The sequence below is a fragment of the Aethalodelphis obliquidens genome, unplaced genomic scaffold (assembly GCF_003676395.1).
Source record: "Aethalodelphis obliquidens isolate GAN/ISIS:26980383/991018 unplaced genomic scaffold, ASM367639v1 scaffold3, whole genome shotgun sequence".
Classification (NCBI taxonomy): Eukaryota; Metazoa; Chordata; class Mammalia; order Artiodactyla; family Delphinidae; genus Aethalodelphis; species Aethalodelphis obliquidens.
This window is the reverse complement of record NW_020837947.1, coordinates 16,225,018-16,252,638: the sequence shown is the minus strand read 5'-3', so window position 1 is coordinate 16,252,638 and position 27,621 is coordinate 16,225,018. Positions and strand designations below refer to the sequence as shown.

General features: G+C 42.5%; 1 protein-coding gene across 2 annotated transcripts in view; it reads left to right on the top strand.

Annotated features, from left to right (window-relative positions):
- Positions 1 to 27,160, top strand: part of UST (uronyl 2-sulfotransferase) — a 287,336-nt gene extending 260,176 nt beyond the window's left edge. The window contains exons 8-9 of one of the 2 annotated variants that reach the window (XM_027083752.1): positions 24,178 to 24,457; positions 26,039 to 27,160. In XM_027083752.1, coding sequence (XP_026939553.1) covers positions 24,178 to 24,457; positions 26,039 to 26,138 — 380 coding nt within the window. In that variant the 3' untranslated portion in view covers positions 26,139 to 27,160. Of the gene's footprint in view, positions 1 to 24,177 lie in introns of both variants that reach the window. The other variant, XM_027083762.1, reaches the window with a different exon arrangement.
- Positions 27,161 to 27,621: the final 461 nt, after the last annotated feature.

The window sequence follows — 27,621 nt, the reverse complement described above, 5'->3', positions numbered from 1 at the left end:
GACAAGAGAAAAGTGAATCAGAACCGCGGAGCCAGCAAAGATTTGAAATACTCAGCCTTTTGCAAAGGTATGGAAACTTTGCCACTTTACAATATTCAGTGGGTCAAAAGTGTCCGCGATTTTCTCTTTTCTCCAAAGAGAAATGACAGTGAAAGTGGGACATTTTACAAATGAACCCGGGACTCCTAGTTTGTCTGCATGAGAACTCTCAACCCTCACAGAAACTCACTAGACACATTAGTGAAGAGACTCAGGCCCTTAGAGTCTGAGCTGTGAGAACTGCAAACAGTGCGGCCAGGAGGTTACCTCAGCACAGACTGAGTGAATGAATCATTTGGTAAAAGCCATTAGAGGGAAATGTTACTGGAAAGTCATAAATGAACCAGCCTGTCTATGCCTGGTTTTGCTAGAATGTAGGAACCATTTGAAATTTTTTAAATGTTTCTCTGTGTACGGTTTAAGAAGAGGACTGTGACATAACTCACCAGTTTCTATTATTATATCAAAATGAGGTAAAAATATGGTATGGATTTAATGCTAATTCATTTATTCATTTTTTTGCATTTAAGTTGTTGTTTTTAGAATATCATGAAGCTTCATTTCATGCCCCAATAAAACTAAAATGTAATGGGTTACAGCTTTTCTGTTTGTTGATTTTTCTCCTTCAAACATCTTTGATTTTTTTTTTTTTTGCGGTACGCGGGCCTCTCAGTGTTGTGGCCTCTCCCATTGCGGAGCACAGGCTCCGGACGCGGAGGCTCACCAGCCATGGCTCACGGGCCCAGCCGCTCCGCGGCACGTGGGATCTTCCCAGACAGGGGCACGAACCCGTGTCCCCTGCATCGGCAGGCGGACTCTCAACCACTGCGCCACCAGGGAAGCCCCTTTATTTTTTTATTGTTATTTTTTTGATTTTCCATTCTTTGAACAGATTTTTTTTTCAATGTCTTGCATGTCATTCAAATTATTCTTTTCTCCTGTCACCTCCTCCACCTGTCTCTAAAGCAGTTTCTAAAGTGAACCAATCCTGATAGAACCTAATGATACCTATGCACAATTTTTGGAAACATTAGCACCTCCTTCTTGGCTGCTTCTAATGCACCAGTATGGTCTTTCCAGCATCGGTGGATTCTTTTTAGTTTTCCCCTCAGCCCCAATCATGCCGAAGAGGAAATCTGGTGCACAACTACACAATTTCAAGCTCGTGCCACATCCAAACCCTTCCCTGGCAATCTGTCCTCTGTCTGCCTTCGACCAAACCTCACAGGTTTCTGCAGCTTCTCACAGCCATTAGCCAGGAAAGTTCAGCTCAAGACATCACCCCTGACGCCTTCATTTATAGCCACTACCTACCTAACACAGGTCAGTGTTCCTCCCTTTTTCTCTTTCAGTTGTCAGAATGAAAGAACTTAATCTTTCTCATCAGAAGAAGTTTACATTTCTATTCTACCTCAATAAAAATACTTCTCCCCCACCATCTCTTTCTAATGGTAACTTCTGCCCAAAGGCAATTAATCATTTAAATATCTTCTCTTGGAAACCTGTAACTTCTGTTGCCGACCATCTTTCATAGGCAAGTTCTAGTTACAAAGACAAGTTATATCACAACCAAACCTTTCAAAAATATATTGTGAAAAAATTTTATCTTTTTCTTCTCCAATTAATGTAAATTTTACTGTCTAACATTTTTACCGTATTTAAATATTCATAGCAAACATCTATTACTGTTCTTCAAAGTAGTAGCCATGGCACCCAGGCATTTTCCCTTCAGATGGTCTTGGTACCCACTGGTATTAGCCTGTCAATATCAGGCCTTCCTTAAGTAAGCAAATGGATCTCCTCCATACAAATGGACAGGAGGCAATTTCATCTCACTGTTCTTAGGATTTTGCTTAAAGCAAAAGCAAAGTGGACGTTTTAGACGTACACACTGTCTTATAGAGCATGCAGTTAAAAATCTGATATCTAGGGCTTCCCTGGTGGCGCAGTGGTTGAGAGTCCGCCTGCCAGTGCAGGGGACACGGGTTCGTGCCCCGGTCCGGGAAGATCCTACATGCCGCGGAGCGGCTGGGCCCGTGAGCCATGGCCGCTGAGCCTGCGCGTCCAGAGCCTGTGCTCCGCAACGGGAGAGGCCACGACAGTGAGAGGCCCGCGTAACGCAAAAAAAAAAAAAAAAAAAAATCTGATGTCTAACAGGGGGAGAAGGAGAAGGAGATAAAGCTGTTAATTTACATCCTCCTAAGACCTGGTACTACCAGGGTGCTATAAGTTACCCAGATAAAGTAAATTTAATTTTAACTTAACATTGGAAACTCTCTCGGTGGAATTGACAGCATCCTTGGAACTACATTTCACACTTTCCTGACTTGGGAATGGTTATTTTGAGTAGCACCTCTTATTAACCTAACTTCTTAATGCCTGGGCAAGAGGTTAAATATCTCACTTATCTACACATTTGGCTTCCATGAAGAGCTACTTCATTCAAAGACTTTGGATACTGATCGCTGTGATAAATGTAATACTAAAACAACAACGATGAAAATGAAGTAGGCTATGTTCTGCTGAAGAAAATTTATCTAGAACGAATGATAAAAAAGATCAAACTAGATTCTGAGTACCCAGTTTATAGAATCCAAGAATGAGGAACTATTTACTCATCATATGGTGAAATTTACTAAGAATTTCTTGTGCACTAAATGTTTTCAAGCAACCGTACTCCCATATTAAGTGCTATGCTTAAGTACTTCCTATTCTCACAGACAGTACATACAAGATCTTCAAAAAGCCCTGTGCATTTTACAGTTAGTAAGTTAGGTTATAGTTAGATGGACGTTGTGTAAATTTAACGTCTTAAAATTTAGGAAAATTGCATTACACAAATTTCAGGATCTCTGACAAAAGAAGTAAATGGTGTCCTAGAACTGTCAGAATTCAAGACCTTATCAGCTATCAGAGGAAGAGCACCACTCAATACCTGAAGTTACCAGTTATTTTAGGGAGACAAGCAAAGAGGCACATGATCCCTTACGAACGTGGATGTTCATCGCATATTATTTAGTCACAGAAACTGAAAAACAGCTCAGTTATCCCACAATCGCAAACTCGCTTATGACCTATAAGGCATCCATAAAATGAAGCACATAAAAATACACTGCAAAATAGGACTTGAAATAATTAATGCTATAGGCGAATGCTTGTCATCAGTTAAGTTTTAAAAGATTATAAAACTAAATAAACAGTATAGCAGAGGTCTATTTTACAACTCATATACATAAGCAAGAAAAAGACTAGGATATATATTACTACAATAAATGTGGCTTGATTTAAAGTCATTTTATCACTTAGTTTTTTTCCAAATCTATACATTTGCATGTGTAAGTATGTATACGTGAGTGTGTATGTGTATGTTATGTATATATTATGTACATCATAACCAGAAAAAATGATTTTTTTTTTTTTTTTTTTTTTTTTTTTTGCGGTACGCGGGCCTCTCACTGTTGTGGCCTCTCCCGTTGCGGAGCACAGGCTCCGGATGCGCAGGCTCAGCGGCCATGGCCCACGGGCCCAGCCGCTCCGCAGCATGCGGGATCTTCCCGGACTGGGGCACGAACCCGTGTCCCCTGCATTGGCAGGCGGACTCTCAACCACTGCACCACCAGGGAAGCCCGAAAAAATGAATTTTTAAGTTGTAAAAGACCTTTCCAAAAATTAAAATTCAAAGCTAAAACTTAAACTACCGAAGGACTTTATTTTGACCCTATACATAAGTAGATACGTAGCTTGATGTATATGAAACCCTGGAGAAAAAAATAACAGAGCAACATAAAAACTGAGACAAAGATGTGACTATATGTAGTGTGCCCAGAATGACTGTGGGTGTCAGCAGTTGTCTTTAACACCATCAGGGCTAGACTCAGCCAATGCAGTGTGATTCCAGGAGAGGGCCTCTTCCCTGCCAAAGAAGGGATGTGTGCGTGCATGCATGCGTGTGTTGTCAAAGAAGGGATATGTGCGTGCATGTGTGTGTGTGTGTGTGTGTGTGTGTGTATGAGACAAATAGCCTAGGCCTGCTAACAATATACAGACTGTGAGAAAGAGGGAAAAAAGGAATCTTGCAGAGAAAGTAAAAGCAGAATTTATGAGATTGTCAGATGCCAAAAAAATTTGGATAGAACTACCAGGTCAGTGTTTCTCTCGATCTTTTTTGTTCAGATAAATCCATTTGATCTGGATGCCCTCATCAGTCATTGATAAGGGCCACCATAATATGATTCCAAATAAAGTAGAAAAAGTAACAAAGTGCATTTCTCAATAAAGATTTCAAATAAAAAGTGTATTTCCAACAAATACATTTTATTAATATTGCCATAGTAAGTCTTCCAATAAGTTTTTTTTTTTTTCAGAAATAGATATTTTCAAACAGAAATGTTTGGTTCAGTTGTTGCTGTGAAAATAAATCCTTCTGTTATTGCCATTCTCACGATCAAGCCAGTATTTTGATGGCAAAATGCTGTGTTGGGGAAAGCACGCATGTATAATTGGGTGGGCTATACTTTCAAAGAAATATAGTAGCAGCTTTTTTATGATCTGGGTCATGAGACCAAAGTTGGGGAGAAAGAAAGAGGAGCAAATGGCCCTCCACGCAGTGAACCAGGGCAGCAGGGAAAGCGGGGGAGCTGGGCCAGTTGACCCTGTGGGCACTGGAGTGCCCCTCGCCCCGATTAGTCAGAGCACATGAGTATCTGGACAGATGAGCTGGGACATCTTTCCAGCCCTGACATGTTTCATCCTAAGCTTTAGGATCTGAGTGGGGTTGGACAGATCCCACATCACAATCACCTGGGGTGCTAATCGGAAATGCAAGTTCAGGGGCCTGGCCACAGACCCTTGTAGGGCAGTCACTGCGGGGGTCACCCATCTCACCAGGTGAATTGTTGCATATTAAATTCGTCTAGCCAGGTGTTCGTTGGTCCTACAGAAGGACACCAGAGGTAGCCCTCAACGCCCACCCCTTGGTGGTGGCCCCCCTTCTCATCCGTCCTCTGATGCTCCCCTCTGAGGGAGCCCTTCCTGGCCCGCAGTGAAGCAGGGATTTTCAGATCTCCTGGGAAGTTGTCGGGTGGATTGTACATTTGTTTCTCTCTTTACTGTTTACTTTTTCTCCTCCAGCAGGGAGCCTGTGTTTTCAGCTTTAGCGGTTCCTTTATTTCCTGAAGTCAGTCTGCTTAGTAGTTGCTCAATGCAGAGGTAATGAATGAGCAAACAGAGGCCACAGCAAGATAGTAACTAATTACCACCACTCCCCACCCCCAGCAATCAGGGCAGATTCTGAGGGTAAGTGCTGTGGAGTTGGCTCACCCAGGAAAGAACCCAGAAGCTCCTCCGCTGGGCCGCCCTCACCTCAAGATTCCACGGGGTTAGGACGTTGCCTGAGCAACGTCTCTGGAAATGCATGCCTCCTTGCAGGGCTGGGTGCCTGCTGCCTTCCCAAACGAGGCCAGTGCCCTGGGCTTCATGCGCCCTCGTGACCCACCCCACACAGGCCAATGACTTTTTCTTTCTGGTTCCTTCTGTTTTGCTCCAGCTTCCAAAATTCAAAGCAGAGTAGAAGCGTTATAAAAAGTCTTTATTCTCTTCCATCAAAGGAGCCTAGCAGTTTCAGGCGTTAAAAAAAAAAGTAAATCATGTTACTTTCACTTGGCCACAGAGAGTAAAGGTTCTCTTGAAATTCAAAGTGAACTCGATTTATTTTTTAATTATTGATATTTCCAGATCTGAGGATTGCAAAAAAAAGAAAAAAACCCCTCTGTGTACTTTACCAACCCCAAGCTCCGAGTCAGCCATGAAGTGCTTTTTGTTCTTTTCTCCCCTAATTGCCTTACCTCCAAGAAGCTGGTCTTAACATACCATCCATCATCCCAGTGACAAATCAAATGTGGCCCGTTCAGCCCAGCGCGTTGCTGCGAGCCACAGTGACACACATTCGTTTCTGGTTCAGGCAGCTGCAGGGGAGCCGCATGTGTTTGAACTGTGTGGCCTCCCTATATAATTCAGGAAATGAGTTTACTGTATCTGTGACAAGCATCGTGTTCACACGGTTTGGGGAGCAGCCGGCAGGGTGTGGGGCTCTGCAGCAGCAGCCCAGGGATGTGTACCCACCGTGCTTCCCTCGCGCTGGCCAAAGCCCCAGCCCCTCTCCACCTGACCGTGACTTTCATCACACCTGCCACCTGAGAAAGTATGCCTCATCCCTTGGGTGCTGGAAATGTCTGGCTGTAATCTAACCTGAGATTCGTAAACCCCAGTTTTTAACACAGACCACTTCTTCCAACAGCAGGGCCTGTTGGTGGATCACCACTGACTCCCCTGAAGCTGAAGAATTGGTGCCTGTCTTTTGATGATGCTTTTTTTTTTCCCAGCGGTAAAATTTGGCCCAACTTTTGGTTGTTATTCAATTTGTATTCATTGCTTGCACATAATCTCTGCTGGACCAGGTTCAAGCAAGCTCGGGTTGTTGGGGAAAGGGGGCTTTGGTAGGTGTGGAGTGTGCATTTACTTAGATCAAGGGACGGAATGCCAAAACCAGCCCAGCAGCAGAATAGATGGCAAGCCTGTGGTGAGGTTTTGTTATTTTGCATATGGTTAACCATCTCGGAGGTCATAAAGCGAGGACTCTGTCCTCCGGTGCAGCAGCTGGGTTTACACAGTATTTCCAGATTGTTTATTTTGGCCCAGAGCCAGGGCTACATCATTTTTCCATTATGCACATTTGACAGATGAAGAGGGGTGGGAAGGGGGATTTCACGGGGCAGGTCTGTGATTTCCTTTTTATTTACGTTAGAGGGACTTTTAAGAGTTCTGAAGGTTATGAACCAGTCCAAATATAATGTCAGTGAGGCAGAGGTAGACGGAGCCACTGCTTTTGCAAAAATGCCCAGATCTTGGGCAGTAAAGCAAAATCCGTGTATGACCTCAGCCTGAGGCCGTGTTGGGAGCACAGTTTGTCACTGCTCAGTCTTGCATACAGACAGGTTACTGGTAAATGACATTTAGCATCACGTTCAAAAGTCAAGCTCTTGGTGTTTGCTTGGCAGTGCCTTGGGAGCAGGAATGAGTTGGGGAACCCAGCCTGCTTGCCTTCCACTGGCCGGCGTTCTGTGCAGACAGGCGGAGGCTTTTCCAAGGTCACTGTAGAACTTCTCCCTTGCGGTCCTTTCCCAGAGACACCAGCCTTCTGAAGATACTCCCAATGGCCTGGCCTGAAGTTCTTTCTGCAGGGAGCATACAAGACTGGCCAAAGAGCCACAGTTTAAATGACACCCACAGCAAAGCTCTTTGCACTTGGGTCAAGCTCATGTGATCTGAATGAATGTTTTCCTTCCAAATGAAACATTTTCTTTTGCTGATGGAGAAATCGCAATTAAAAAGCACCCCAAATGATGACAAATTAAGTAATTGAACAACTTAATTACTTAACTACAATTAAGTAATATAGCAAAATTAGGTCACACAGATGCCTTATTGTCCTAACAGTGTTTGGATTTCTTTAGTGAATGGCTGTAAATAATATATGTGGCATAAATTCATTAGCTGCGTGGTCATGGTGTATATTATGTTTCTACAAAGGTATTTATGTTTGTAGCAAATGTCCCTTATCGAGGTATTTCTTAAGCTTTGCTAAGTCTTTGTAAGTGATCTGTCACCATAACACGGTGCTCTCCAGTGGAGGGGCCCAGAAAGGCAAATACCGCCCCCTCTCCAGAGCAAGCCTAACCTTCTCTATCAGCCTACCCTAAAGAAATTTCTAGAAACGGAAAGTTTGCTCAGGCAGGACCTTCTGCTAAGGAAAGAATTTTGCAAAAACAACATATGTACAGTCGACACCAAAAGTCGCCCTCTGGGTTAATCCAGTCTTACAGATGGATTCAACATACAGGTTTCAAATCAACAAACCTTTATTGAGGGTCGTTATGTGCCAGGCATGGAGCTGGGCACTTGGGAGCCAGAAATGAAAAAGACAGTCCCTTTCAGTCTGAAAACGTTTTTGCTGGCTTGCAGGTTTTTCACCAGACTCTCCCGGACTTACCAAAGCATTCCCCTTGACTTGGAACACTCAAGCCCTTATTTTCAACCAATCTCCTTAATGCCAGAGTACACACGGGGCGAGGGGAAGTGGGTGGTGATAGACCTCCACTCAATTTGGAAATTAACAGCCAGTGATGAAGCAAAAGGTGCTAGACTGGGAGTCAGAAAGCTCGATTTCTAGTCTCAGGACAGTCACTTGTACAACCTCGAGCCAGTCCTGTGACTTCTCAGGCCACCGTGTCTGTGGAACAGGTTGTGAGGATTGCATGAAGTAAGGAGGGGATATTTGAAAACATGTTAATCCGCGGAGCTCTGTGCAGGCGAAGGGGATGCTATTCTGATGGGCTGTGGGAGGAATATGTGTGTGTGGGGGGGTGGGTTGCTAATTGAGCTGTTTATACCACTATCTATAAGGCTTTAATAATGCAGAAAGCTGACCCAACTCAGCAGTCTCCCAACTGACCTTATTATATAGTCTTGGGTTTTTTCTCTCCCCGCATTGGATGACCAACTGCAGATTTTTCTGTTGTTGAGGGTCAACAGTATAAAAAGGGTCCCCATTCAGGGCCACTTCTCAGGAAGAGGCCAGAGTCTGGGAGCCCAGAAGAGTCTGTCCCCACACAGTCCTGATCCTGTGGCTGACTCTGGACATGTCTATAAGGAAAAATCATCCTTCTTTTGCTATTCAAGTCGGAAGATCAGAAGTTGTTTTTTGTTTGCTTGTTTGTTTGCCCTTCTGATCATTTCACAGCTCAAAACCAGTGCTTCCTTTGAGGAAATTTTCAGCAATTATTGTGATTTAATGGGCTTCTTTGACCAATCCCTCAACGTAAATAAGAAAAAGGAAAAAAAAAATTAAAAGCCACCTGAAACCACAGCTTCCCTTTGCCAAAATGTATTTATTAATTAAAGGACAGCGGCAGGAAAACATGACATGGCCGGCACTATGGTTCCAAAGAGGCAACTGAACCACAAAGCTAAACACTGGAATTTATAGACTCCAGTGGGAGCTAAAAAATCCCAGATGTGAGGGTACACCCGGCATTCATGGGTCTCTTGAGAATCTTCTCTTAAGCACACTCAGATACTGCCTTTGTCTCCACTTGGCCCTGTCTGCACCTCACAGAGACAGCCAAGCCTTCTTCGGGTCTGACCACACCCTCTTCCGTCTGTTGGTTTCTTTCATTCACTCGATGAGCATGTACAGAGGGTGCTGCGTTTCCCCAGGTGCTGAGCTGTGGAAGTACAAAGACAGAGGGGTACCATCCCTCTCCAGACACTCGCAGCAAAATAGGCTGCATTAGGAGAGCAGCTGGATGAAACTGGTGGGCATATGAAGGAAACAAATCCAGGGGAAATATTTTCAAAGTTTCCTGGTGCCTCAGAGGCCTCCTAGAAGTTTTCCATCTTTTGGTTGAAACACACACACACATACAGACACACACACACAAACATACCCTGTACACTCAGACTTGCACACACAGCACCTCTACAGGATTCAGTAATCATAGTAGTTATGAAAGACCCAACTCCGTGCGGAGTAGTTAGACAAGTCCATTGGGCTTGGTCCCTCTTCTAGGGATTTCTGACCAAGAAGAGGAAACACTGATAACATCAAACCAACCGGAGGGAAATGCCCCGTCTGCCCCGCCGGTGAGCAGGCCCGTGAGGAGGGGTGCTCCTCTTACACTGTGAGCCCCCTTCAACCATGAGCAACATGAAGGGTTAAGAGCTTGGGCTCAGTCGTCTGACTGTCCCAGACCCAAACTGTGGCATCTCCACTTACGAGCTGTGTGACCTTGACCATGTTACCAAATTCCAGTGTCACATCTGTAAAATGATGATAATAAGAGAGCCTGACTCACTGTTAGATAACTTGCAGTCCTTGCACTGAGAAAGTGCTCAGAAATACCTGCTAATGATGATGATGACGATGACAAAGTTACCTTCACTGCTAGTAACTCCTGTGCCTGGTGCAGAAAAGTCATTCAATAAATACAGATAAAAAGGAAGGGGGGTGACACTGGACACACAAATGAGGCCGAACTGAAGCCTAAATTCTGACACAAAAGCACTTGCTTCCTAGTTTTATGAAACCCAAAATTTCAAAACCTTTTCATCAGAAGCATAAAACTCAAATTTCTGTAGCAGCCAGGCAGGTAACATAAAAGAATGAACTGGCATTTAGAGTCTGAGACAAAACAGAGCGCACTGGCCCCTCGGAGGGGACAGCCGTACTCGGCTCCTACAGAATAGCGCCTCACCTTGAGAGAAGCCAGAAATCCAGACGCCCTGTGAAGCAGACCACATCTCCAACAACTAAGTCAGTTTCTTAAAAAAAGTACCCACAGGTCAAACAACACAGAGCCCGGCGGTCAGATCTCAGGCTGCCTGCTTGCTGCCCCTGCCTTCACGGAAGCTGCTCTGTATTTGTGTCTTCCTTCTGAAATGTTCACCAGTGGCACAAGACATGTGAGCCCCTTGGAGTCATCTCGGGGGTCCTGCTTTTCAGGGGGTGCACGTGGGCTTAGGCCTCCACTTCTTGATGGGTTTGCTCTACAGTATATGCCCACCTAACGTGGGCTGCTTCATTTCCCAAAGAATACTGAGTATAAGTATGGATTTTTAAAGCACGATTGTTTTCTGGCTGAAATAACAACAGTCTCCAACAATTCCTAACAACTTCCTCTGCTACTGCTATTACGGCAACCTGGAAAGAGGCTGATTCCATAGTTCACATAGCTTTGTTTTGTTTGGAGGGAAAGTCTGGCCTTTTATAAAAATGTGGAACACTTAGCACTGGAATGATTTTTCCATAGCACTGATTATTGTACAGCAAGACACTTAACCATATGTCTTCGAAATGTGATTTTAAAAATTCTCCACTAACCATAAAAGGCAGACTGCCCTCTACTCTTTCCATATGAAGGTGATAATTTTCTACAGGCTCACGAAGGCTGCGCTGGTTATGGCCAAGTACTTAGGGGAAACCTCATCACAAATGAGAGACCTGGGCTCCAATTCCAGCTCTGTTGCTTACTCACTAGCTATGTGACCTTGGGTAAGTCATTTAATTTCCAAAAGCTTCTATTCCCCCATCTGCAAAACAGGGGCCGAGACACCTCAAAGGGTAATTGGGAATATTGAATAAACTAACATACGTGTGGGCATAACCCAAACCCACAATAGGTATTTGCCGTCAGTGTTGGTTGAATCTGAATCTCTGCTTCTCCTGCCACGAAATTGCACTATTTCTGACCATGACATAACCCTCTGGCAATATCATTAACCTTCCTATCAAATTTGGCAGCTCTGTGGAAGACAAAAGGGCAAAGAAGCTATAATTGTTTCATATAAACTTTTGGTTTTGTGTCCACAGTGGTATGAAAACTAGAGGGTGGAGGGTTGGATGACACTAGCCAGAGAGGAAGGAAGGGAGAAGGGAAGAGGCTGGACCAGAGCCCTGGGAGTGCTGACACTTAAGGGACAAGCAGGGAAAGAGCACTGGGCATAGAGCACTGAAGGGAAGCAATCAGGAGTCCAAGACCACCAGGGAAATGCTCTTGTAGATGGTTCCAAGATGGCGTGTGTGGCCATCCGTGTTGGGAGGTCATGCTAAGAAGTCATAGAAGGCCTGAGAAATGTCCACTGAGTTATCAACAAGGAAGCAAGAGCAATTTGACTGGACTGGAGCATTGAGAGGACAGAAACCAGGTTTTGATGAGTCCAATCATGTGAGTACATTGAAAATCTGGTGACAACAAATTTAGACAGCTCTTCAAGAAGTCTGGTTGTGATGGAGAGGAGAGAGAGAAGAGAGAAGATAGAGGAGGACATGAGACTTAAGGGTTTTCTTTAAGGAGACTTGACTACATTTGATTTGCAGGGGGTAAGGAGCCAGTTGAGAAGGAGAGGTTGACAATGAAGAAGAGAGAAGGTAGATAGAGCAAGAGTGAGGGAGAGAGAAGGCATAGATGGATGGAGCGAGGATATCAATGGATATCAATGGATATCAATGCAAAACTGGAGCCTAATAAAAAAAAATCATCTGTCATAAGTGTCCTCTGAACCAGCTGTCAGTACCCCTCATGTCTAGACAGGGGCTAAGGAGGGTAAGGAGGGTTGAGGTAACCAAAATACACTTGGCAATCTGTTGCTGTCCAAAAAAGGATCTTGCAAAACTTTGTCTTGTAGCCACAAATGAAACATTTCCCTTAATCTTAGCCTAAAAGTCTGTCCTATCTGTTGAGTTTTCTAGCAAGCACAGGACTCAGTCTGCTAGTGTTTGTTCTTACTGGTACTACCCAATAGCCCACACACTTTCATCAGGAGAGTGAGGTGATGTGTCATTGAAATTTGGTTGGAAAGGCTAATTGGAATCTTATCAAATATAAATCTTAGTAGAGATCTCCCCTTACCTTATAAAATTTGGATAAAATAAGTCAATGAATGGGGCTGTAAGTGGGATCCCCAGCACTGACTTGATGGAGAACACTATGAAGTTCAGACTCTGGTCATTGCAAGAAGGCTGACTTTTCCCAGACTTTGTAGATCCTGGGTCATTTTCTGACGGGGTTCCTGAACAATGATTCCTACTAGAAACACTTAAAAGTTCAGGCTAAATAAAACACCAGGAAGAGGTTTCCTGGAACTGAGGAACTCTCCAGATACTGATGATTATGTTCATTTTCATCATTGACTCTGGACATTGGCCTTTCTTATTGGACCCAGAGATAACCTAGTCCAGTTTCCTTTTTTAAATCAACCTTTTTCTTCCTCCGGATTATAAACCCACTAGCCATCCCTACTAAAATGCCTGCTTCTTTCCTGCAAGATCTACTACAATCTGGACTCCCCGGTCAACGTGAGGAGTGGTAGGCTTGAGGCCCACCTGCTGACTACCGTTATGTTCCATTGCTTTTGGAGAAACATGAGAGGGACAGTGATAAGGTTGCTGGCCTTTCTGCAGCAAAAGCACAATTGCTTACCATGCAGACCCTCCTGCCTCTGCCTCTTTTCAGCTACATGACCTTGAAGCAGTCAGAGTCTTGCTCTGCCTCAGTTTCTTCATCTATAACATGGCTCTTCCATGAGGGGTTCATGTGAGGGTTAAATACGATTCCATGTATAAGTGCCTAGTTTAGTGCTTGGCACACCTTAGTCCTCACTAAATGTAACTGTTACTATAAAAATACACCGCAAGGGATCAGGCTCAGCTGAGACCATCCGCATCTCTTGACAAATCAATGAACTAATGATGTAAATATATCCTGGTTCTTTCCATTGTGCTTGAATGACATACTGTCATCTTTGACATACCTGCTCTGCCCACCCACCAACTTGCCCATCCCCAGCCATGGAGAAAAATATGCAGGGAAGAGAGTTTTGTTGTGATGAACCAAGAGTAGCTTTAAATCTATCGACCTAGTTAACCTAATCACAACCAAACAGGGAAACATATAAATCCATCATGCCATCATTTTAAAAAACCTTCACAAAATTTTACTAGCTTGATATTAATAACCCATTAGAGCAAGTCAACTCAATCCATTAAATAGATCAACATTTTATTTATTTGTTATTTTAATTTTTAAAAAATTTTTATTGGAGTATAGTTGATTTACAATGTTGTGTTACTTTCAGGTATACAGCAAAGTGAATCAGCTATACATATACATATATCCACTCTTTTTTTTTAACATCTTTATTGGAGTGTATTTATTTTACAATGCTGTTAGTTTCTGCTGTAAAACAAGGTGAATCAGCTGTATGTATACATATATCCTCATATCCCCTCGCTCTGGCTTCTCTCTCCCACCCTCCCTATCCCACCCCTCTAGGTGGTCACAAAGCACCGAGCTGATCTCCCTGTGCTATGCAGCTGCTTCCCACTAGCTATCTATTTTACATTTGGTAGTATATATAAGTCCATGGCACTCTCTGACTTCGTCCCAGCTTACCCTTCTCCCTCCCCATGTCCTCAAGTCCATTCTGTACGTCTACGTCTTTATTCCTGTCCTGCCCCTAGGTTCTTCAGAACCATTTCTTTTTTTTTAGATTCCGTATATATGTGTTAGCATACGGCATTTGTTTTTCTCTTCCTGACTTATTTCACTCTGTATGACAGATTCTAGGTCCGTCCACCTCACTACAAATATCCCAATTTTGTTTCTTTTTATGGCTGAGTAATATTCCATTGTATATATGGAATATATTCTTTATCCATTCATCTGTTGATGGACACTTAGGTTGCTTCCATGTCCTGGCTATTGTAAGTAGTGCTGCAATGAACATTGTGATACATGACTCTATTTGAATTATGGTTTTCTCAGGGTATATGCCCAGTAGTGGGATTGCTGGGTCATATGGTAGTTCTATTTTTAGTTTTTTAAGGAACCTCCATACTGTTGTCTGTAGTGGCTGTATCAGTTTACATTCCCACCAACAGTGCAAGAGGGTTCCTTTTTCTCCACGCCCTCTCCAGCATTTATTGTTTGTAGATTTTTTGATGATGGCCATTCTGACTGGTGTGAGGTGATATCTCATTGTAGTTTTGATTTGCCTTTCTCTAATGATTAGTGATGTTGAGCATCCTTTCATGTGTTTGTTGGCAATCTGTATATTTTCTTTGGTGAAATGTCTACTTAGGTCTTCTGCCCATTTTTGGATTGGGTTGTTTGTTTCTTTGATATTGAGCTACATGAGCTGCTTATATATTTTGGACATTAGTCCTTTGTCAGTTGCTTCATTTGCAAATATTTTCTCCCATTCTGAGTGTTGTCTTTTCATCTTGTTTATGTTTTCCTTTGCTGTGCAAAAGGTTTTAAGTTTCAATAGGTCCCATTTGTTTATTTTTGTTTTTATTTCCATTTCTCAAGGAGGTGGATCAAAAAGAATCTTGCTGTGATTTATGTCATAGAGTGTTCCTGCCTATGTTTTCCTCTAAGAGTTTTATAGTGTCTGGCCTTACATTTAGGTCTTTAATCCATTTTGAGTTTATTTTTGTGTATGGTGTTAGGGAGTGTTCTAATTTCATTCTTTTACATGTAGCGGTCCAGTTTTCCCAACACCACTTATTGAAGAGGCTGTCTTTTCTCCAGTGTATATTCTTACCTCCTTTATCAAAGATTAGGTGACCATATGTGCGTGGGTTTATCTCTGGGCTTCTATCCTGTTCCATTGATCTATACTTCTGTTTTTGTGCCAGTACCATACTGTCTTGATTACTGTAGCTTTGTAGTATAGTCTGAAGTCAGGGAGCCTGGTTCCTCCAGTTCCGTTTTTCTCTCTCAAGATTGCTTTGGCTATTCGGGGTCTTTTGTGTTTCCATACTGATTGTGAAATTTTTTGTTCTAGTTCTGAGGAAAATGCCATTGGTAGTTTGATAGGGATTGCACTGAATCTGTAGACTGCTTTGAGTAATATAGTCATTTTCACAATGTTACTTCTTCCAATCCGAGAACATGGTATGGTATATCTCTCCATCTGTTTTCTTTCATCAGTATCTTATAGTTTTCTACATACAGGTCTTTTGTCTCCTTAGGTAGGTTTATTCCTAGGTATTTTATTCTTTTTGTTGCAATAGTAAATGGAGTGTTTCCTTAATTTCTCTTTCAGATAATTCATCATTAGTGTATAGGAGTGCGAGAGATTTCTGTGCATTAATTTTATATCCTGCTACTTAACTTTACCAAATTCACTGATTAGCTCTAGTAGTTTTCTGGTAGCGTCTTTATGATTCTCTTTGTATACTATCATGTCATCTGCAAACAGTGACAGTTTTACTTCTTTCCTGATTTGGATTCCTTTTATTTCTTTTTCTTCTCTGCTTGCTGTGGCTAAAACTTCCCAAACTATGTTAAATAATAGTGGTGACAGTGGGCAGGCTTGTCTTCTTCCTGATCTTAGTGGAAACGGTTTCAGTTTTTCACCATTGAGAACGATGTTTGGCTGTGGGTTTGTCATATATGGCCTTTATTATGTTGAGGTAGGTTCCCTCTACGCCTACTTTCTAAAGAGTTTTTATCAAGAATGGGTGTTGATTTTTGTAGAAAGCTTTTTCTGTTTCTATTGAGATTATCATACGGTTTTTCTCCCTCAATTTGTTAATATGGTTTATCACATTGATTGATTTGTGTATATTGAAGAATCCTTGCATTCCTGGGATAAACCCCACTTGATCATGGTGTATGATCCTTTTACAGTGCTGTTGGATTCTGTTTGCTAGTATTTTGTTGAGGATTTTTGCATCTATATTCATCAGTGATACTGGCCTGTAGTTTTCTGTTTTTGTGACATCTTTGTCTGCTTTTGGTGTCAGGGTGATGGTGGCCTTGTAGAATGAGTTTGGGAGTGTTCCTCCCTCTGCTATATTTTGGAAGAGTTTGAGGATAGGTGTTAGCTCTTCTCTGTTTGATAGAATTCGCCTGTGGAGCCATCTGGTCCTGGGCTTTTGTTTGTTGGAAGATTTTTAATCACAGTCTCAATTTCAGTGCTTGTGGTTGATCTGTTTATATTTTCTATTTCTTCCTGGTTCAGTCTCAGAAGGTTGTGCTTTTCTAAGAATTTGTCCATTTCTTCCAGGTTGTCCATTTTATTGGCATATAGTGTCTTATTTTTTCTTTTTTTTTTTTTTTGCGGTATGCGGGCCTCTCACTGTTGTGGCCTCTCCCGTTGCGGAGCACAGGCTCCAGACGCGCGGGCCCAGTGGCCATGGTTCACGGGCCCAGCTGCTCCGTGGCATGTGGGATCTTCCCGGACCGGGACACGAACCCGTGTTCCCTACATCGGCAGGCGGACTCTCAACCACTGTGCCACCAGGGAAGCCCCGGCATATAGTTTCTTGTAGTAATCTCTCATGATCCTTTGTATTTCTGCAGTGTCAGTTGTTACATCTTTTTCAATTCTAATTCTATTGATTTGAGTCTTCTCCCTTTTTTTCTTGATGAGTTGTTTGGCTAATTGTTTATCAATTTTATCTTCTCAAAGAACCAGCTTTTAGTTTTATTGATCTTTGCTATTGTTTCCTTCATTTCTTTTTCATTTATTTCTGATCTGATCTTTATGATTTCTTTCCTTCTGCTAACTTTGGGCTTTTTTTGTTCTTCTTTCTCTAATTGCTTTAGGTGTAAGGTTAGGTTGTTTATTTGAGATATTTCTTGTTTCTTGAGGTAGGATTGTATTGCTATAAACTTCCCTCTTAGAACTGCTTTTGCTGCATCCCATAGGTTTTGGGTCATCGCGTTTTCATTGTCATTTGTTTCTAGGTATTTTTTGGTTTCCTCTTTGATTTCTTCAGTAATCTCTTGATTCTTTAGTAGTGCATTGTTTAGCCTCCATGTGTTTGTGTTTTTTACAGATTTTTTTCCTGTAGTTGATATCTAGTCTCATAGCGTTGTGGTCGGAAAAGATACTTGATACGATTTCAATTTTCTTAAATTTACCAAGGCTTGATTTGTGACCCAATATATGATCTATCCTGGAGAACTTTCCCTGAGCACTTGAGAAGAAAGTGTATTCTGTTATTTATGGATGGAAAGTCCTATAAATATCAATTAAGTCCATGTTGTTTAATGTATCATTTAAAGCTTGTGTTTCCTTATTTATTTTCCTTTTGGAGGATGTGTCCATTGGTGAAAGTGGGGTGTTTGTTCAAGTCCCCTACTATGATTGTGTTACTGTCAATTTCCCCTTTTATGGCTGTTAGCTTTTGCCTATGTATTGCAGTGCTACTATGTTTGGTGCATAAATATTTACAGTTGTTATATCTTCTTCTTGGATTGATCCCTTGATCGCAATGTAGTGTCCTTCTTTGTCTCTTGTAATAGTCTTTATTTTAAAGTCTGTTTTGTCTGATATGAGAATTGCTACTCCAGCTTTCTTCTGATTTCCATTTGCATGGAGTATCTTTTTCCATTCCCTCACTTTCAGTCTGTATGTGTCCCTAGGTCTGAAGTGGGTCTCTTGTACACAGCATATATATGGGTCTTGTTTTTGTATCCATTCAGCCAGTCTGTGTCTTTTGGTTGGAGCATTTAATCCATTTACATTTAAGGTAATTATCAATATGTATGTTCCTATTACCATTTTCTTAATTGTTTTGGGTTTGTTATTGTAGGCCTTTTCCTTCTCTTGTGTTTCTTGCCTGGAGAAGTTCCTTTAGGATTTGTTGTAAAGCTGGTTTGGTGGAGCTGAATTCTCTTAGCTTTTGCTTGTCTGTAAAGGTTTTAATTTCTCTGTCAAATCTGAATGAGATCCTTGCTGGGTGGAGTAATCTTGGTTGTTGGTTTTTCCCTTTCATCACTTTAAATATGTCCTGCCACTCCCTTCTGGCTTGCAGAGTTTCTGCTGAAAGATCAGCTGTTAACTTTATGGGGATTCCCTTTTATGTTATTTGTTGTTTTTCTCTTGCTGCCTTTAATATTTTTTCTATTTAATTTTTGATAGTTTGATTAATATGTGTCTTGGCGTGTTCCTCCTTGGATTTATCCTGTATGGGAGTCTCTGTGCTTCCTGGACTTGATTAACTATTTCCTTTCCCATATTAGGGAAGTTTTCAAATATAATCTCTTCAAATATTTTCCCAGTCCCTTTCTTTTTCTCTTCTTCTTCTGGGACCCCTATAATTAGAATGTTGGTGTGTTTAATATTGTCCCAGAGGTCTCTGAGACTGTCCTCAATTCTTTGCATTCTTTATTCTTTATTCTGCTGTGTGGTAGTTATTTCCACTATTTTATCTTCCAGGTCACTTATCCGTTCTTCTGCCTCAGTTATTCTGCTATTGATTCCTTCTAGAGAATTTTAAATTTCATTTATTGTGTTGTTCATCATTGTTTGTTTGCTCTTTAGTTCTTTTAGGTCCTTGTTAAACGTTTCTTGTATTTTCTCCATCCTATTTCCAAGATTTTGGATCATCTTTACTATCATTACTCTGAATTCTTTTTCAGGTAGACTGCCTATTTCCTCTTCATTTGTTTAGTCTGGTGGGTTTTTCCCATGCTCCTTGATCTGCTGCAAATTTCTCTCTCTTCTCATTTTGCTTAACTTACTGTGTTTGGGGTCTCCTTTTCACAGGCTGCAGGTTTGTAGTTCCCGTTGTTTTTGGTATCTGCCCCCAGTGGGTAAGGTTGGTTCAGTGGGTTGTGTAGGCTTCCTGGTGGAGGGGACTGGTGCCTGTGTTCTGGTGGATGAGGCTGGATCTTGTCTTTCTGGTTGGCAGGACCACATCTGATGGTGTGTTTTGGGGTGTCTGTGAAACTTATTATGATTTTAGGCAGCCTCTCTGCTAATGGGTGGGGTTGTGTTCCTGTCTTGCTAGTTGTTTGGCATTGGGTGTCCAGCACTGGAGCTTGCTGTTCGTTGAGTGGAGCTGGGTCTTAGTGTTGAGATGGAGATCTCTGGGAGAGCTCTCGCCAATTGATACTACGTTGGGCCGGGAAGTCTCTGGTGATCCAATGTCCTGAACTCGGCTCTCCCACCTCAGAGGCTCAGGCCTGACACCCAGCTGGAGCGCCAAGACACTGTCAGCCACGTGGCTGAGAAGAAAAGGGAGAAAAAAAGAAAGAAAAATAAATAAATATATAAATAAAATAAACTTATTAAAATTTAAAATAAAAAATATTATTAAAATAAAGAAATTTTAAAGTATTAAAAAAAGAGAGAGAGCAACCAATCCAATAAACAAATCCAATGATAACACGCCCTAAAAACTAAACTAAGATAAACATAAAAATCAGAAACTAGTCAGTCACATACAGCAAACCCCAAGTCTACAGTTGCTCCCAAAGTCCACCGCCTCAATTTTGGGATGATTCTTTGTCTATTCATGTATTCCACAGATGCAGGGTACATCAAGTTGACTGGGGAGATTTAATCCGCTGCTCCTGAGGCTGCTGGGAGAGATTTCCCTTTCTCTTCTTTGTTCGCACAGCTCCCGGGGCTCAGCTTTGGATTTGGACCCGCCTCTGTGTGTAGGTCGCCTGAGGGCCTCTGTTCTTCGCTCAGACAGGACGGGGTTAAAGGAGCCGCTGATTTGGGGGCTCTGGCTCACTCAGGCTGGGGGGAGGGAGGGGCACGGAGTGCGGGGCGGGCCTGCGGCGGCAGAGGCCTGCGTGACGTTGCACCAGCCTGAGGCGCGCCGTGCGCTCTCCTGGGGAAGTTGTCCCTGGATCCCGGGACCCTGGCAGTGGCGTGCTGCACAGGCTCCCGGGAGGGGAGGTGTGGATAGTGACCTGTGCTCGCACACAGGCTTCTTGGTGGCGGCAGCAGCAGCCTTAGCGTCCCATGCCCGTCTCTGGGGTCCGCGCTGATAGCCGCGGCTCGTGCCCACCTCTGGAGCTCGTTTAGGCGGTGCTCTGAATCCACTCTCCTCATGCACCTGAAACAATGGTCTCTTGCCTCTTCGGCAGCTCCAGACTTTTTCCCAGACTCCCTCCCATCTAGCTGTGGCGCACTAGCCCCCTTCAGACTGTGTTACGCAGCCAACCCCAGTCCTCTCCCCTATGCTTACTCTCTTGGGCCTTCCTCCAGAACAGGGTAGGGTGGCCTTCTATTTAAGTTCCAGGCACTGCTAAGCCCCTCCCTTTTCATAAAATGTAAATCTAAGTCCTCCTCTCTTTGCCGTTGCAATGTTTATGACTATGTATCAGGCCAGCGCATAAAATAACTAATTCCAATATTTATCAATTACACTGAGGCTAATATTAGAACAAACAAAGTAGATGAAGGATTGTTGAAGGAAGTGCAGTGTTTTGGTTTCTCAAAATCAGGGGTTTCTACAGATCCATAAATGCCTAAGATCTTCATATATGGGTTTCCATGTACCCTTCTTGTCTTCCTGAACGTGGGCTTCAGTCAGGTTTTCAGGAGAGTTAGAAACCGCTGCTCTAGATTTTCTGTAATGTGTTCCCCAATCAAGCCAGAGTTGAGAACCTGACACGTGCCACTTTCCTCTGGCCCCCGTGAAACCCATGGCTGAACTTGCTCTAAGGATGTTATCAGAATATTGCTAATTCCATACAATTTTTTCTTATGAAAATTCATAGAATATATTTCTTTATGGCATTACAACTAGGAATAGATGTGAATGGACTGTTTTCCACGAAGAGTAATATACACTGTTTGTTAGCTTCTTGAAAGTTTAGGGCCAAACTCTTGACCCGCCTCCTACATAAGCAGTTAGGACTTCACAACATATATTTTGTGTTCCTCGATATTGGAGTCTGAGAGATGGATGACTAAATAACACCCCTTTCCTCCTGCCTGGGTTCTAAACTATGTGAGAAATCAATACTGGAGACGGAGATGGAGGTCCAAATGTCAGCTTTATCACCAAGTAAAGCTGGGTGGGAGAACTCAGCTGCGGTGTGAGGAGAAATGGACCGGTAACATTCCATCCTGACTTCCACAGACTTGCCCATCGAGTCACAGATTGTGGCTGAAAGCCCTCGCCCTCCCCTACAGGAGGATGTGAAGTCTCTGCAGACAGGCACACTCTCCCCAGAGGAGAGAGCATCTCAATCCTTTATCCCAAAGGCACAATCAGAAAAACCATCTGGCCCTGGAACCTGGCTTACCTCCCCGAATGAGGGGCTGGGGCAAGAGGCAGGAGCATGGCTCTGTGGAGACCCTCCCATATGGGGAGGGGAAGCCGTTACCCCCAACACTGACCTTTCTCCTTTTTTCTTTCCTACCTTCATTCTCCCTTTGCCCAATTTCCTTAACTGTTTAGCTAATTGCATCATATGTATTTTTGTAAAATTCTTTACATTCTTTTTGGAATAGTTTGGGTCAAATAATTTAACTAAAGAATTTCCTTTAAAATCATAGGAATCCTAATATTTTTCTGGCATGAGATAGCAAGACCCCACACATTTAGAGTGCTTCAAGAGTCTGGAAATGAGCGAATTTTTTTCCGGGGCCTCTGTGTGCCTTGTCTATCTTTAATACCAGCTTTTTAAGCTCTGTCTTTTAAAAACCCAAAGAGATCTATACTTCAAGCCTATTAACATGTATCGCCTCAGAGTAGCTATAGTTAATATCTTTACTGAAGACAGATATTACAAAATGTTCTATCACAAACCCACTTTGTACAGGTAACAAAAAAATAAAAAATAGATAAGCTGGTCTTCCTTAAAATGAAAGATTTTTGTGCATCAAACTATCAACACATAAAAAGACAACCTACAGAATGGGAGAAAATATTTGCAAATCATATTCCTGATATATATGTAGAATATCCAGAATATATTTAAAAAATACCAACTTAACAACAAAAAAATTAAACAATCCAATTCAAAACAGGCAAAGGACTTGAATAGACATTCATCGAAAAAGGATATATACAAATGACCAACAAACACATGAAAAAGATGCTCTGCATCATTAACCATCAGTGAAATGAAAATCAAGACCACAATGAGATACCAGTTCACACTTACTGGGATAGCTACAATTTTTTGAAAATGGAAAATAACAATTGTAGAAGAGGATTTGGAGAAATTGGGACCTTCAGGCATTGCTGCTAGGAATATTTAGTGGTTCAGCCACTGAGGAAAATAGTTTGGTGGTTCCTCAAAAAGTTAAACATAGAACTACCGTATGAACCAGCAACTCCACTTCTAGGTAGAATCCCAGAAAAAATTGAAAACAGGGACTCAAATGAAGACTTTTACAGAAATGTTCATAGCAGCACTCTTCACGATAGCCAAAAGGTAGAGAAACCCAAATGTCCATCAATGGATATATGGATAAACAAATTATGGTACTTTCATGTAATGGAATATTATTCAGCCATAAAAGCTAATGAAGTACTGATACACGTTACAAAATAGATGAACCTTGAAAACATTATGTAAGTGGAAAAAAGCCAGACACAAAAGGGCAAGTATTGTGTGATGCCACTTATATGAGGTACCTAGAATAGACAGATTCATAGACAGAAAGTAGATTAGAGGTGACCTGGGGAAGGGTGGGAAGAGGAGAGGTATAAGGGAGCTATTGTTTAATGGCTACAGAGGTCCTGTTTGGAGGGATGAAAGAATTTTGAAAATAGTGGAGATAGTTGCACAGCATTATGAATGTAATTAATTCCACCAAAACGTACACTTCAAAATGTTTAAAATTTTGTCATATAAATATATATATATAACATATAAATAGCATTTTATGTTATTAAGTTTTAATATTAAATTAAACAAATTTCAGTTATATATTTTACCACAATAAAAAAATAACCATTCAAAATTGACAACAGTTAAAATTGTATTTAGGGAATCTAACATTCCTTCCTTTACTTTTCTCAGCAGACACCTTGCTGAAATAGTGAAATGCAATGTCGTTTGTATCAAATTAAACTTTAACTAATAGATGTCGATATTTTAAAATAAAAAACCAAGATGATTAGCAAGGGGCGAGACAGCTTTTTTCTGTGCTTCCTTCTGAAAGTAACAGGAAATAAAAATGAAAAGCAGGTAGATTTTGCTGCCCAAAAGAACGTATAGGGGCTTCCCTGGTGGCACGGTGGTTGAGAATCTGCCTGCTAATGCAGAGGACACGGGTTCGAGCCCTGGTCTGGGAAGATCCCACATGCCGCGGAGCAACTAGGCCCGTGAGCCACAACTACTGAGCCTGCGCTTCTGGAGCCTGTGCTCCGCAACAAGAGAGGCCGCGATAGTGAGAGGGCTGCGCACCGCGACGAAGAGTGGCCCCCACTTGCCGCAACTAGAGAAAGCCCTCGCACAGAAACGAAGACCCAACACAGCCATAAATAAATGAATAAACAAATGTGGGGTTTAAAAAAAAAAAGTATAACTTATAGTTACCATTGAATTGTGGTCAAATCTCATTATTCACATCCCACGAAAGGGATGTTAGCTAGTTTTAGTCAACTGGTGTTGATGTTAACACGTGGAATACGGTGAAATCTTTCCCAGTGTTGTTGGGAAGCCATTTACCCCTTCTATTCCTTGAACGTTTAGTTTCTTTCCTTAGGAGCTGCCAGTATTATGCAGGTAACACAGGACCGCACCATCATCCCCTTTAAGCTGCAGCATTGCAGACAACGGCTCACGTGCAACCCTGCTTCTTTTGCAGAGCATAGGAAACTTGGAAACATGACTGTGACCGTGAAGAAGACCGTCCCCTCTCCTGAGGCTGTGCAGATTCTCTACCAGCGAATGCGATACGAGTACGAGTTCTACCACTACGTCAAGGAGCAGTTCCACCTGCTGAAGCGCAAGTTCGGACTGAAGTCCCAGGTCAGCCACCCCGTGCTGAGACCCCACTTCTTCCTTCCGACCCCACTGGAAACAGAGGAGCCGATTGATGACGAGGAACAGGACGATGAGAAGTGGCTCGAAGATATTTATAAGAGGTGATGCCAGCTCTGTGTTGCCTCCAATGGCTTAATCTCCCTTTCCAGAAAGTTTTTTGTTTGGGGAAGAAAAATCCTTAAGGGATGAAATTAATGCTCGGCAGCATTAAAAAGAACAAAACGTTCCCACAGGTTGGGGTCATTGGGAGATGCCCGGTTTTGCGGGTTTTGTTTGATTTTATTCTGTGTTTTTCTGGCTCCTTGGGTCCTTCTGAGGTACGCTACATGGCTCCATCACAAGGCATCTCGTCATAAAATAGCTTTTCTTCCCCCAGCATAAACAAGAGAACGCGGAGAAATAGCGCCTATAGCCCAGTAACTTATCATTTGTAAGATGACCTATAAAAATATTACCTCAGTGGTAGGAAACATCCAGACGTGTATACTTCAGTAGAAACACAAAACCAGTTCAGAGACCAGGGAATCTACTCTAGAAGGATCTAAGAGGAGACGGTCAGACAGATAAGGACATCAGAAGGAAGGATGTCCCTGGGTAAGTGGTTTCTGCCCACATGGGTAGAATTCTGCCTCCGGGCCATCTCAGGGGACACTTTCACCAAGAGCAGCACGCTTACTATCTCTGAAAGAGCAAGTAGGCTTGTGCCGCACCCTTCACCAGTCCAGAGCCTTGAGTACCTCTCAAGGTCAAAGCGCACAGCAAACTCCATTGAGACATTTCATTTCCGAGCACCATTCTGACAGATTTCAAAGTAGCATAGCCAGGAAAAGAGTTTGTTGGCTGTGTAGAGAAGAGCACAGGCAAGACAGATCAACTCTGGAGGACATGTGGCCTAGGAAAATGGCATGGCTGTGTCCTTTGCACCCTATATGAAGCATGTCTCTTACCAGCATTGCTTTAACTGGAAACCCAGGAACCAATTTCGCTCTGACATTTGACTCCTGTGGCGTAAGTTCCAAGTCTGACCACAGACGATGCACGATCTATCAGGCACACCCCTGGCCAGCTGTGTCCCAAAGCAGCTGGTATCTTTTACCTTCTGATCCCTTAAGAGGTACTTGTTTTTGGTGTTTGGGGGGCTCAGAAAGGGATACTGAGTTCTGTGCAGGCAGCAGTGGAAATACAGTTCCACTTATTAGGGAAGCAACTCCCTGCTGAGAACCCTTACTAGGACATCGGGAAGAGAAGCAGGAGCTTCTGGGTAAGAGACTGCTTGGCTAGAATTATGAGTAGTTGTCTGCCCCCAAAGTGATCTGAGTAGAAGTTGGGCAGTTCCATTCCTCCACAATATCTCTTCCCCATCCCATTCCCATCACCTGCCCATCTCCGTGATGCCTTGGTTCAGTCATTAGAAATCTATTTCTTTGGATTTGAGATGTTTTCATCTTTGACCAGCCCCGCCCCGAAAATACATATACTCTTGGGTGGATACTATATAGCCAGCTGAGAAGCAGGGGTGCAGGTGCTGGTGACAGGCAAGGTACTTGGGACAAATTTTGTCTCCTTCATGTTTTTTCCCCTAGAGCCAGCCCTTCAAGAGCACTAGCAAAGTGTGAGTTGGGAATACTTAATAGTAACTAAGACTCTGACTTTACACAAGCTACACATTTTCTGCTTTTCAGAAACCAACAAGTCTCTCTAGAATTTTTTCTTCGTTCACTAAAATTGGACGGTAGCCAAGATACAAAGCAAGTCATTTGGAACCTGTCAAGTGTGCACTAAAGCTACTTTATTTATTATGAGATGTATTGAGAAGGCTTCACCCCGCAGGAGTCCAGTGAAGGCTGGGACCACAGAGGCACAGAGACCAGCATTTGGCCACTTGTGGGCCTCCTTTCTGCCTCAGAGAACTGGGGCAGGGAAGTGATGAAGGGAAATGTTCTTAGAAGAGGAAATATCCTTTGTCCTGTTTAGAGAGACCAGGGCCCTACCATTAGGCTTACTTTAAAAATCAACCCGGAGAAGAGCTATCATACTAACAACAGAGCAAGAGCTGCTGCCTGGTACCTTGTGAGTCCATTCCTTTGAAATCGCATATAAAGAATGATCGTTAGTTTACACACTGTGCAATCTCATTATCTGAAAATAAGGTCTGCTAAGTGTTCTCTGCTGTTGTCAGCACATCAGGACAATTCGTCATTTTAAAAAATGCATCCTCTCAGTGCAAGTTCACATGGGCACTTCTGCCTGTGTGTTCAAAGGCATTTATTGTCAGCAGTGATCATTATAGCGTCACAGCGAACGAGGCTGGCTGATTTACTTACAGGGCCTTAATGTAATCTTGCCCCAACAAACAGCCTCTAGGCCCTAAAAGTCGAGGCACTTCATCAGTTTGTCTGGCACACACGACAACGTTTCTTTGGCCCTGAGCCCAACACAGTTTGTACTTCATGAAATATATTGTACATTTTACATAGTTTAATTTAAAAAATACATTTTAAGCTGGTAGATCTTTGACTGCCTTATTTATTATAAGCTTTCAGCACATTCCAAGGTTTTAGTTACTCAGGAAGGAGTTAATTAAAATGATTTTATTTTGGTCTGATGGATGTTTTTTAAAAGGAAAATTATTATTATGAACCTTCAGCCTACTTTCCTTGAGTGCCGTAAAAGTGCTTGTAAATTGTTTTGTTTTTTTTTTTTTAAGAAGAAAACATGGTGTTTGACATTGATGGAAATTCAAAAATATATATGGAACTGAAACATTAGCTTAGCTAAAATAAAAGCAATCTGTGTTTGAGATGCAGTGTTCCTTAACTTATTCGTTACCCGTATAAATAAATGAATATAAATAAGTTGAAATTTTTTCCGTTCTGTCGATAGCTGGAAATAAAGGTGCCTGCAGATCCTCACTGCCCCCTCAGCCTTCTTAGTAGGCCAAGCTTCTTCCTTAAGATGTGATTTTGGGAAAGATGTATTTTTAACAATCTAGAAACTCTTATAATTAGATGACACTAAACACCTGCTGGCTTCGTCGCTATGTGCACTGGTTGGTTGGGTGTCAGGGTGCTTCGTCGGAATCCCCAGCCATGATAGTGGGGTATCTACGCTGCCCACCTGCAGTCACGTGGGAAAATAAGGCTATGCCATCCCACGTCGCTCGGCGAGTACTCTGATCTCCTTCTCAGACATGCAGAGCCTCCAAAGGTGGGTGATTCTAACCTCCCAAGTGAGCAGGCTCTAATCCAGAAATGTTCTTCCTGAG